Source organism: Musa acuminata, chromosome BXJ3-3 (genome assembly GCF_036884655.1).
Source record: "Musa acuminata AAA Group cultivar baxijiao chromosome BXJ3-3, Cavendish_Baxijiao_AAA, whole genome shotgun sequence".
Classification (NCBI taxonomy): Eukaryota; Viridiplantae; Streptophyta; class Magnoliopsida; order Zingiberales; family Musaceae; genus Musa; species Musa acuminata.
Window position 1 is genome coordinate 36,014,896 of NC_088351.1, and position 13,102 is coordinate 36,027,997.

Below are 13,102 nucleotides of genomic sequence, written 5' to 3' on the forward strand. Positions count from 1 at the left end.
TTAATTAAATATTTTATCAAATAAATATTTTTTAATATATCCTAAATAATGATGATAGAATCATCATCAATAATATTATTGATACATCATGAATGATGCAAAGAGGAATAATACTCACGCATTTTACCTCAAGCTCCTCCCAATCTTCTTCGCTCTATCTTTTTAAAAAATTCATCTACTCGTCTTTTCAATATTTTTACTAGGTCTTGTTGAATGAAAAGATGAAGACATAGGATAAAATTATTTTTTCCATCAATTTTCTCTATAATAAAACCAACAAAAATAATTGATAATATCTTTGTTAAATCTTTAATCATATGATTCTTTAGGCTCTATATCATTTTGTTAGAGAGGGAGAGAAATCCAACATAGATTAATAATAAAAAAATATTTTAAAAAATCAATACAAGATTAATTTGGTTCGACAAATCCCAACTTACATCTATAGTTGAAAATCAAATTCTTCAATATATGAGATTAATTATAGTACTTTGAATTATTTTCAGTGACTCTTTTGTTTATCTCTCGCGTAAATATAAAAAATTCTTATTTTCATTAAATCTTAAGATTTAATATATATTTATAGAAATAAATCTTAACTTATTAAAAAAAAAATAATTAAAATTTAATTAATTAATTTAAATATAATTAAGTCTCCTGAAAATATTTACTAATGGAGTATTTCCCAGCATGCCTAACCCAAGGGATTATTTTAATAAATTAAGAAATTATTAATATTATTATATAAAAAAAAAAGAAAAGCACGGCGACCGAGAGGGTCGAACAAGTGGCACCGCATTAAGCCAACGGCACTCCGCCCGTCGGAAACGTCGCCTCTCCTCGCACTCACTTGATCCTCCCTCCAAACTCTCGTCTCCCCCGAACTCGCCATTGGCGCCGCGAGCTATTGCCGTCGGATTGGGTCTCTGGTTGGATCTCGATGGAAGGGCACAGCGCGGTGACCGGCTTCGAGATGGCCATCGTGGTGCCCAAGAAAAGGGAGAAGGAGAGAGATGACACCGCTGACTGCGTCGAATTCCTTGTTCGGGAGTTGAAGAGGGCAGGGTTGATCGTCGAGAGGGTGTTTGGGATTTCCGATGAGTTCATAAAGGTCGGGTTTCTTTTGTTATTCCCCTCTTTCTTGTCTTGCAACTGTGCTCCGTCTCCGTGGGTTCCCTTTGGATTTCAGATATTTCTGTCAACGTTAGGTTTTCTGTAGGGATTTGTTATGGATGATCGACGATTCTCTTAGGTACCTTATCATTTGCTGTGATTAGAGTTAGGGTTCTTCAGTATCCGCTCTGGGGAATAAAGAAAGAAAGCCAATTTCATGAGAGATTTGAGTAAGTTTAGTACTTGAAAAGAATTCTTAGGTTCTTGCCGTTCTTTTTTCTTTTTGAAGAAGCCCTTTTGAGTGTTCCATTTGACATACGAGCCAAAGTAAAATTATTTCATTTCACGATCAATGTGAGAGATCGGAATTGATATTTCCCACCCTTTCTGAGCTAATCTTTAAAAGCGAGAGAGGAAAAGATACTGCGCTGGGAAAAAGTTAGATTTTTATTTATTTATTTTTGGGTTATCTTCATCTCTTTATCTTTTTTTATCGTATTGTTGCCATCTAAGTGGCAAAGGTGTTACAGTTTCTTGCACTTTGGCTTGCGTTTCGAGTTAGGGAATTCCCGAGAGAGAGAGAGAGAGAGAGAGAGAGAGAGAGAGAGAGAGAGAGAGAGATTACTGAAACCCTGGGGTTCAATTATTCTTTGACCTGATGCTAGTCTTATGACGTGGTGTCACGTCGATGCCAGATTTTGCGCTGCTTCTTGTTCTTGTAGAACTAGGGTTGACAGCTTTCTAGAGGGACGAGGCTCCATTAACTTTCTTTCTTGATTATTATATGCCGTGCCTTGTATCTTCTGGGCAAAAAGATGAGGGGAGAATGAGACTTGGTTGGTTGGAAATTTACTTTTTCTCCTCCATTAAGATATAGGAAAAGACACCTTAATTGCTTAGACTTCATACTATTCCACAGGTTAAATTAAATCTTCTTGTCGGAATTAAAATAATTTTGTTGATTTTTTTTTTCTTTGAGGTGTCTTAGTTCTTCGGGGGATTAAAGAAAAAGAGAAGAATCTTGCTTTATGCTGCAATGAGAGTTGACAATAGCATTAGTACTCGTGCAACATTCTTATAGGTTTCTGTTGTTCTTTTGTATTTTCAAATTCTTTTTTAGATCCTTTGACTTGCAAGCCAAACTGTCTTCTGTTACAATCTTGATGGGTTGGTTATTCCATCCTTTACTAAAAAGACCTGTCACGTTTACAATTAATGAAGGAGATCTGAATTATTTTCTTGTCAAATATTAAGAAAAACTATTGCACCAGGTTATCATTGCTCATATCTCTTGTCAACTCACTGGTAATTCCGTATGCTAACTGGTAATCTAGTAATCTAGTATGTTTCAGTTTTTATAATATGGCTTGCTTGTTAAGTTAGGGATTCTTTTGAGGGAGGGGAGAGGGTTAACTATAAACTTGAATCTGTATTATCATTCCCAGGCATTTTTCTGATCTTGTTGTGTTGATGCAAGAATCTGTATACCTTATTGTTTTTGTAGTACTAGGTTGGACAGCTTTCAACGAGGATGAATCTCCTCGTTCTCAAATATCTAGAAATGTACTCCTTTTCCCATTAGGATCTAGGAAACTCGAGTCACTTAGCATTCAGACCCCACAATGCTATAGGTTAAGCAAATTTTATATATGTCTAGTTAGTGTTTTTGTGTATTGCTTGTTAACTTGAAGTCAGGTTGACATCCATTTATCAGGGTAAGATCATCATCTGACTTGATGATAAAAAAGGAACGCTTAGTTGTTTCTACTGATAACTGTTAAAATTCTCTATACTTATGGGGCACCTGCATTTGTGGTGATTTTATGTTTTCAGCTTGCAGCACCCGTAGAAATTTTGGGGAGAGTTGCAGCTGAGTTGCAAATGAAAAAGTTAACATACATCGGTACTTATCTAACAATTCTATTCTTTTCTGTACCTCAGAAAACTTGTATGATGTAATCTTTTGGTTTTCTAATATTGGCCTTTTTGGTTTAGGAATAGAGTTGCAGTTCGAATGGGATGAAGTTACTGCATTTGTTAGGCAGCCAGATGGATCTTTGTTCAGCTGGTGTGAGCGGTTTCGCTGTTTTCAGCACTTGATTTATGGAATTGTAGGTTGCCACTTTACCCCATTCTTTCTGACATGACTAGGGTTTGCGATTATAATGAATAATGCTGCTTAAGAGTATTAAGAAAAGGAGATGCTTGAGGGCATAAGTTATATATCTTCAGTTAGGTTTTAGATAGTTTCTTCTAGTGCTAATATGAGACTATGCAATCTTAAATTTGCACATTGCATAAATGAAATGAAGGCCATAATATGGAAAAGTACATGACAATGTTTTATCCTTTTCTTACACTTTATAGAATTTTGGATGATATTAAATAACATTATGAATGCCCTAGACCAGTTGTCTCTTGAGGCATAATTTTCTGTGCAGTGTGCACCATAGATAAATACATGAATATAACATAAACATATTGACAAAACCACTTATTCAGAAGGATCATTCATGATGCTCGAGATTGGATAGTTTAGCCCTTAGTTATTGAAGCTTGAGTATGATTTTGAAGTACAGTTTGGGCCTGTAAACTGTATATAGAATAGCATTTTGGGATGTAAATTAACTGTTTGGACCTCTGTACTGACTCAAGCAGGTGAATAAAACAGATTCAGACATGATGCTTTTGTTTGATGGAAAAGAGTTTCAATTTCGAAGAAATGAATCATTACTGAAAATGATGGAAACTGAAGAGGTTGTCAAGCAAGTTTTTCCTACACATGGTAATACTGATCTGCATCTACCTATAAATAACCAGACCTCATTTATATCTGATTAGATATGCTTCTCTGCAGATGAAGTGAAAAGGAAACAGCTCTTGAGAACTTGGGCACTTAACTGGTTGGACTTCACATGGCAACCAATAGACGAAATTTATGCATATTTTGGGACAAAGGTTAAAGAATAATTCTTCCTGATTGTCATCTTCTTATCATATTATTCTCTTCATTATTCGGCCTTTTTGATAGGAGTAAAAGTTCACTTACTTGCCACCCAAAGTTTCTTACCAATCATTCAACAGTGCAGATTGCTACATATTTTGCTTTCCTTAGTATGTATACACGGTGGCTGTTCTTTCCAGCTGCACTGGGTCTTGCCTTGCAGTTGGTTGATATTGGGTATGACACTAAAACAATATATGCTGGTTAACAGCCATTCCATTTTACATGTGCAATGTTACACAATTGATATGTGTGATTACTTGATATTGATTTAGACCCTTGCAGCCACTGGTGCTTCCTGCTTTCTTCATTTTCGTTGTCACATGGGCTGTCTTTTTCTTCCAGTTCTGGAAGCGCAAGAATTCAGCACTTCTAGCCAGGTAATTGTTTCATAGGCCACCAGCAGAAACACTAGCACTTGAAGCCAAGAAGTCTAATCATTTGGTTTTCTTTCACATTGGGCAGATGGGGCATTAACTATACACTGTCCGAGTACAAAGCTGTACAGATAGCACAGAGTTCCTTCTTACATGTTCATGACAAATGTGAAAAGAAATTTGGAGATGAACCAATAGAGAAGAAAATATTACAAAGAGATGAGTGGCTTGGACTTCTTCTACGAATAAGAAATAATGCCATCATAGTGTTGGCTATCATTTGCCTTCAGTTACCATTTGAATTGGCTTATGCTCATTTGTATGAGGTCACCGAGTCTGATGTATTGAAGTGAGATCTCTTACTTCTACTCTTCATACAAATTGTTACTTTTTCTCTGGTGGGTCATGTTGGCTTGCTGTTTTCTTCATATACTTTATCTATCATTGGTCATTATTTTCCCATTCAGTACATGTTGATGATTTACCTGCAGTGCATTTTTACCTCGAGGCATAACTTGATTTGGAATATTATAAATTGAAAGCTATACATTTTTGAAGGAAAGATGGGTATTGAAGTTCTATATGGGGTTGAAAGGGAGAGTATGTATGGGGCATCTTAGTAAAATTTTGGTCACTCGAACAATGGAAATGGATAAAAGTTAATCTTGTTAAATGAGATGAGTGGCGAGCTTATAAGATCCTTTTTAGTGTTGTTATAGCTTTTTCCCAAGCTAACTCATAATAGAGGGCCATTAAAAAAACTTGCACTAGAAAATTGGATCTAGAAAAATTGATTATGTTTTTTTGAATGTTTAGCTATTGAGATGGTTTTTAGACCAGGCAAATGATTTTCATGACATTCATTCAGTGGTCAATAATAGCAAGGAGGCATGTGGAAAAAGTGAGAACAATGAAATTAACAAGTATTTTGAGTTTCAACAGCTTGTTAAGGGAACAGTTGCAAGTGGAAATATTACAAGGAGGGAAACATGAGTCTTCTGCTGCAATATGCAATTGCTCAGGGCACTGCTGAGCCTCGATGGCAATATAAGAGTTGCATGGATCTTTTTTTTCTAGATGCCTTACTAAGGTTACCTTTAAACCTGCTTTTTCAAGTGAACATAGTTTTAAACAGCAAAAGTTCTTCAAAACAATCACTGGAGACTTGCATTGGCTGAGGCTTAAGACTTATGATTTTGGTTTTAGTAGGAAAAGAGTATAGCAAATGAAATAGAGCTGCCCCCAGGAGTGTTTTGATAATCAAATAACATTAAAGAATTAAGCACTTGTAGGTGATCAATAGCTCATCAGCAAAACACTATAGTGCAGAAGTATATGTTTAGATAGACTCTGGTAAAACTCTGAAGGACAATGCTTTATTTATATAAATTTTGGCAATCTTAGCTGTAGCATGGTGAAACATTGAAATGAAAAAAAAAATTACATAACGGTAGGTAAAACATAATCACGGGCCAATGATGGCCGGTTGCACATAACTTATGTTATGTAGATTCAAAAAATGTCCAATAAAACAGATGACTTTGATAATGTAGTACCAGTAGGTTTCAAGCTGGAAAAGGAAGTTACCTGAATTTCCATATTGTTGGATAATGTAAATGTGGTTGCTACTTAAAACAGGAGTATTTCTAGGCTCTAGCAGCTAAAATGCCATAATCTCATCTAGAGGATACAAGATTCATGACTAATTGCTTTTTTTCTCAGGTTCTCAATTAATTAAGAATTTTTGGATAGTCATCAAGTATGCAATTAAAAGTTAGTCAAACAGCATATGGTGACAACAAGGATTTGACCACCATGAATGCAACAAGCATATGATTTGCTTTTAATTTTTCAATGAGGCCTTTTCTTTTGCTGTCTTAAGTTTGTCTACAAACTTTTGAAGGGACTAAAATTGAGTAGTGAAAATCATATGCCAAAATGTTGTATGGTCACAAAATACAAGCAGTAACAACTAAAGATGACAAGATGGTAGACTGATTGTGCAAACTGTCTGCTACAGTTTTGACAATCAAAGACAGTCTAAGAACTTTTGAGACTTGACCATTATTTTTACATTTTGAGCTGGACATGCATATAAGTATTTAATTGTGTACACCGCATTACAGGTATGCACTGACTGCTGCTTATCTCTTGGCAATTCAATACTATACGAGGATTGGTGGCAAAGTATCAGTTATTCTCATTAAATATGAAAAAGATCAAGGAGAGGAATCTAGTGCTGCCAGTTTGGTTTACAAGGTTGTCTTAGTTTGTAGAAGGATAACGACGGTTTTCTCTTTTCATTTTTGTCTTTGTGAAAAATTATCAATTTCAATTGATTCTTTTTCTGCTTGCAGGTTTTTGGACTTTATTTCATGCAATCATATATTGGACTGTTTTATCATGCCTTATCACATCGAAATCTATTGACTCTTCGCCAGGTCCTAATTCAGCGATTGGTTGTCTCTCAGGCATGCTGCAGTCTGCAAATATTTCTTGTATGTTACTATGTTCTGCACTTTATCAAGCTTATTATCTAATTGATAGTTGTGAACGTCCAGGTTCTGGAAAACATGATCGAGAACTCCATCCCTTACCTCAAGTACAGCTACAAAAAGTACAAAGCTTTTCAGTAAGCTCTCTCATACCTTGTAGTTAGTAAATGCTTTCTTCTTTCTTTTTACCCAAGAAAAGAATAATCAAAGGAAAGGATAACTGATGGGTTATAATACTAAAATAGCAAGAAAAAGCATGAGAAGGGATCTTCAGAAAAAATGGTTCACCTGGTTACAAGGGTGGAAAAAGAGTATTTGAAGCCTTCCTACACTGCAAGCATAGGCGAAGAGCTTGAAGATGGCTTATTTGATGGTAATAATTCCTGATTGGTATTTTTGTAGCACATCCATAATATTCAGAAAGTTGGATGGCAAAATTGCATATGTTGAATATAAAGTGATCTAAACATGAATGATTGGACTTTGGATCAGATTTTTTGGAGTTGGCTTTGCAGTTTGGAATGATCATGATGTTCGCATGTGCATTCCCCCTCGTCTTCTGCTTTGCTACTCTAGTATGTTTTATTTGGTTGCTGTAGTTATAATTTCTAAGCACACAGTTATATTTCTTTAGTCTTCTAATTGACAGCTACCCAAGAATTTTTAACAGGCTGGTGCGATTTATTTTGCTCTAAATGACATTTTTCCTCATGCAGAATAATGTCACTGAAATTAGAGCAGATGCTTTGAAACTTCTTGTTATGTTGCGGAGACCAATACCCCGTGCTGCAGCAACAATTGGAGCATGGTTGAACATTTTCCAGGTTAGAAGATGTCTCTTTTGTTAAAATTATTATTGCAAGTTCAATATCTGCAATGCTCGCTAATTATATGTATGTGGCATCTATTAAACGGTTTGCCCCTATAACCATTATGAGTGTGATAAATATGTAACTCTATTCTCTAATGGTTATGTTTAATATAATGATCTCTTCAATGTTCACAGAATGATGATGCTTAGATCCTTTTCACATTACAGTGCCCTTTTGAAATGGTGATGCTATTTTTACCTTTGATTTTCTGTATGCACACATTTGTCCCTTTCAAGTTTGTATGGTCAAGAAGCCACTTTGTGTGAATACTAAATAGTATATTCTTTTTTCAGTATTTGTCTTTTTAATTGAGCTGTTTATTCGAGCATTATAATTGATATTATCAGAAAATGAGAAAAGCATCATAACAGCATTATATGACCCGGGAAAGTCTTTTTTTGCAATTTTTAGTTCCATCTGCTTTGTTCGATTACTTAACTCTTAGCTTATATTACAGTTTCTGATTATAATGGCAATCTGCACCAACTGTGTGTTGCTGATTTGCTTATATGATCAAGAAGGCAAGTGGAGGATTGAACCTGGGCTGGCAGCTATCCTCGTAATCGAGCATGCTCTTCTTCTAATTAAATTTGGGTTCTCCCATTTTGTGCCTGAGGTGATTTCCTCTTTCCTTATAATCTGTGTTTCTAGTTGATCATCTAGACAAGTTACCATCGGTAGAGATATCCTGTGCATTGTGAATACTGACTTGACAGGATGGTAAATAGAGATAAGACACTGAAACATGCTTTATTAACAGGAGCCGGCTTGGGTGAGAGCAAATCGAATGAGAACTGTAGCTCAGGCAAGGGATGTGTTCTCAAAGCAGCTCTTGAGGAGCATCTCCAGCATAGAAAGGAACCATTTATGAGGATAGCAGAAAGCGCTGCAAGTTTTGTAGATCATGTCGTGGCCCTTCCTAACTTCCCCATCTGTAGTTTTCAAGAGGATTATAAGAAGATCTTTACCTGTTCTTTTTCTTGGTTTCCATATTTCTGCTTCTTGCTGGTGCCTTGCATCTTTTGTTGTCTACTGTAATTGAGTGACAGAAACATTGATACCGGTGAAAAGATGTTTTCTCTCCATCATTTCCAGATTTTTGGCATGCATGCTAAACAAGAATGCATGTGAAGAAGGGCTAACAATACAAATAGAGATTCTCTCTGATTAACAGGTAGTATGGATGGATAACTAAAGAGGTGGATGAGGATGCCATAGATAAATACAGAATTCATGGGATTCTCATGAAAATCAAATAAGAGGTGCAACGCGTGCACGGAGCTGAAAATTTTATGAAGAGCTCATTATTATTCTGACGATTGAGAAGTGGTGTTTTGCCACCACCACCACCACCACCATATGAATCTCGCTGGTGTCGGAGGGATAGAAATATTTATACAATGAATGATTATTTATTTACCTTGTTTCATTGACAGAATCATCATTGCAGATGGCACTGAGGCTCAGCTGGCGAGCGTAAGTGACGACTGCCTTGGCCCACCTCTTGATTTCATTCTTGAGCTTCTCCGGGTCAAGGTCCTTGAGAGTGCCAGCCTCCATGACGAGCTCGAGGGCAGTGAAACACTGGTCAGAAGTCACAATCTTGGGAGGCTCTTTCTCTGTTGTGCCGGTTAGATCCAGGTCTGTAGACATTACGCCTTCTTTTTCCTATTTCTTTTGGGATAAAAAAATGTTGCCTGGCTGTTGAATTTATAGACATGCTGGTGTTCAGGTTGCAGCTCAATGATTTATACCAAAACAGTTTGATTCCCTGGAATTGACGTGAAGGATGGAAACTGAAAGTTGCTGCCTTGAATGGTGAACTTCTCTACACGTTTTGGTTGGATAGAAGGTGCTTCTAATAACTTGGAGACTTGGTTTCTAAGCCACAGTTTTGAATTGGTCCATCGAAGGAATAAAACTGCATGCACACTGTAAAGATTTGTAGAAGTTGAATTATTCTGCTCCATTGAATTTCTCCAAATTTGTAACTTGTCTTCTCTTCCATGCTAAAGTTTCCCTGGCTGTCTCAGATCGATTCACATGTCCATGCCCCAGCTTTAAGCTTCAAGAACCAGTTTGGCTGTAGAGCTTAGAATTCAATCAGGTGAGTTGTTTGTTTAAAAGCATCAATCTACACTCGCACAGAAAATACCCTGGGTTGCTGTTGCTTGTGAATTGTAACTTGCTCTGCTTATGCTGGGAGCAAATAAGAGGTTGGAAGTTCCTCAAGTAACATCCTTACAGCTTTATAATTTTCAATGGGTTAGATTTTTTATTTTCAAATCATTTGATGTATCATCTTGACTCATTACATAATTATTAATTTATTAATTTTCTTCTCATAATATAATTTCATTTTGCATCAGTGTACAAGAAATTATATGAACCATGAAAATATTAAGTGATTGTTGTTGGAAATAATTAATGGCTCGATACTGTAAATTGGATCATATACTCATCTTCAAGCTTTGTTTCAATGCATTGTATGTTCTGATGGCTTATCAGCAGAAACAGAGCGGAGGCTTTCGATGGGATTCAAAATGTAGATCCGTATCCGAACAATTGTCGGGTTGTCGGGTTTTGCACTTATTATCTAACATGAATGAACCATTCACACCCGATCTGTTGATTTAAAAGATCCGTGTTCTTGTCGACGGGTCAGGCTCGGTAATGTAGACGGGTTATCGGGTCCGCCAACGTCTCTCTTATTAGTCTCGTGCGACCGCTGGCGCATGCTCTCCTCTTCGTTGCCCAAATCGGCCCTTCGAAGCTTCTCCTCGAAAGCAACCGATCGAAGAGGAAGAAGCAGAAGAAACCCCCGCAGGAGACGACTCCTCTGCAGCTCAAGCAGGTGATGACCGGTGGTCCCTCTCGTGCTATATATCTCAGTTCGTTTTGCATCTCATCGCTTAGCGCTGCGATCCGCTACAGATTACGCTCAGGTGCAGGAGATGGAGATCGAGGCGCTGCAAGTCATTCTCATGGACGACATCGATGGTGTCATGTCATCTTTTTCTTATAAATGGGGTTCTGATTACGGAACCTAAATCTGATCGTGCGTTTGTTATTATCCTTTGTTGCATTCTAAGCGATCTTTTATTTCCTTCCGTTAATCGACAGGGATGATTGCCAGTTAGAGTGAACTCAGCACTCAGAATCGGTGCTTTCGGATTTTGCTAACTCCGCAGGTGACAGATCCGAATTCCTGCTAATTTCCACGTTTTTATCTTCTTTATGAACTCGGGTTATGGTTTTGGCCGTCCTTTTGTTGTTATAGGGATGATAATGTGTCTGTAATGCATGTTCTTTACCACCTGATTGGCATGTTTTAGTAACATATTAGGTCTGCTATGGATAAGGGACACCTTATATAATGTTAGATTTATTACCATAGAAGAAGTATAGTTGGAAAAGTGTGACGGAAGAGGGATTTGTGAAGTATAGTTGAATTGGATTGTCACGGAAGAAGTTCAGTGTCATCTAATTCTTTACAATGGAAGTCGTGAGACACTCCCATGCCCCTCATGGTGTACTTACGGTCGAGGTCATAGAGAAGAGAGGAGCTTGGTTCCTTCATGAGTCTATTATCTTAGACTAGCTTAAGTTGGATCTTCATTAAGCTTTGGTTAAGACAGGAAAACTTTGGTCTCTAGTTTTCACCGAGTAAACCAACAATGAACTTAATATATATACATACATTAATTGTTGTCCACTTGGCCAAATTGACTTTGCGGATGGTGCTAATGACTTTTAACAAGAGCTCCTAAATTGAGTACAAGATACAGTTAGAAGAAGACAATAAGTGATCTTCTCAAAATTTTGATATACAAACCTTATTTTTAGATTCTTTTAGTAAGTTCATTTCTCTCACTTCAACAGGATAACGATGTGGATGAGTTAAATTGTACTCCATGTTTGTCAATTTATTTTACATGATTGTGGTAATAAATATTCTTTCTCCAAATTTTTAATATCAATGAGATATAAATTTGTATCAAATTGAGGCCGATCAATTTCTTGTTACCATTTATTTTAGATGAAAATGACATCTTTTTGGAACACCAGCATATCATTATTATTATTATTTTTTTTGTAAATGGTAAGGTGACAAGTTAAGTTGACTGACACTTCCACAAAAGATTGATACATGATTGGTCCCAGCTGAAGAACATACTTCTTTTGCAGTTAAAATGGCTCCGATTTTTTCTCACATTGAAAATTATCCAGACGAACCCTCATTTCTGACTATTAAAAAAATATTAGCGAGCAAGTCTTTAGGTGGAGTTTTAGAGAAGGAACTTTATCTGTGATACAAATTTACTGTTTGTCTATGTTTTTATTTTATATTGCTTCGTAACATAGCTATGAAGTATTAACTTTTCAGTTCAAAGTAATTATTAAAAGGTCATAGTGGTTTACAGTGCAAGAGGCATTATGCTAGAAGATCTAATGATTTTGAAAGAAAAGTGTCTCCAAGCGGTTCATCTTTGGGTTGTTTTGGTTGCATATTATGCTTCTTTTTCTGTTGATTTTCTCTGCTGGATAAGTCTTCTTTATTACTTTTTATTGTGTGCCTGTGTTGTATACCTCATAAGTTTGAGTAATTAATGATTATCCATACTTTTCTGAAATGTTCCAACTTCCAAGTATAGCTTCATAATCAAAGTATATCCTACTTAATTCTCAACTACAGTTGTGCAATCTCCAAGTCCTTGCAAATTAGGCTAGCTTTGGAGTTATCCCTTCCTCATATTATCCTTCAATTAATGACATAATGAACTCCTGCACTTGTTACATTGATAGTACCCCTAGAATACCAACTAAGAGAAGTTTTTCATTTCCAAAACATTAATGGAAAACCTCTTCCTGTTCAGAAATAGCATTTTATCCCTGGCTCTCTTTGCTTATTTTGCTTTGAATAGCCATGGGATGATGATATCTGCTGGAAAGCCCTGCTTTACAAATCTTTTCTCACAATATGTCAATGTAATGCACTTCAGTGACCATAGTTGGTGGCTCTGGCCAACCAAGTACTTGGAACCATGTATCTTGCAATTGTTTGGCAGCTATGGATTTATCAGTGGAACTTTATATATGGTATCATCCATGTGGATTAAGTTTTCTTTCACATTTTCCAGTTAATGAGATGCAATAAATATCCCTTGACCTGATATTTCTGCAAGATATTTTGATATCGTGAGATTGCATATTGTCAATAATTCAAGCGTGTTCTATTTT

General features: G+C 36.4%; 1 protein-coding gene across 5 annotated transcripts; it reads left to right on the forward strand.

Moving 5' to 3' along the window:
* Positions 1–768: 768 nt before the first annotated feature.
* On the forward strand, positions 769–8,955 carry LOC103978778 (anoctamin-like protein Os01g0706700). Of its 5 annotated transcripts, none has more exons than XM_018823474.2 (16): positions 769–1,111; positions 2,947–3,016; positions 3,109–3,224; positions 3,772–3,898; positions 3,971–4,071; positions 4,203–4,294; positions 4,393–4,497; positions 4,583–4,843; positions 6,621–6,753; positions 6,852–6,992; positions 7,056–7,126; positions 7,235–7,362; positions 7,482–7,564; positions 7,706–7,813; positions 8,319–8,477; positions 8,622–8,955. In XM_018823474.2, the coding sequence occupies exons 1-16, from the start codon at positions 941–943 to the stop codon at positions 8,730–8,732; spliced, it is 1,977 nt and encodes a 658-aa protein (XP_018679019.2). In that variant the 5' UTR covers positions 769–940; the 3' UTR covers positions 8,733–8,955. The 5 variants fall into 5 exon arrangements, with proteins under 5 accessions (XP_018679019.2, XP_009392980.2, XP_064997391.1 ...); XM_009394705.3 differs by having other exon boundaries at positions 6,852–6,965; XM_065141319.1 differs by having other exon boundaries at positions 975–1,111; positions 2,954–3,016.
* The last annotated feature ends 4,147 nt before the right edge of the window (positions 8,956–13,102 follow it).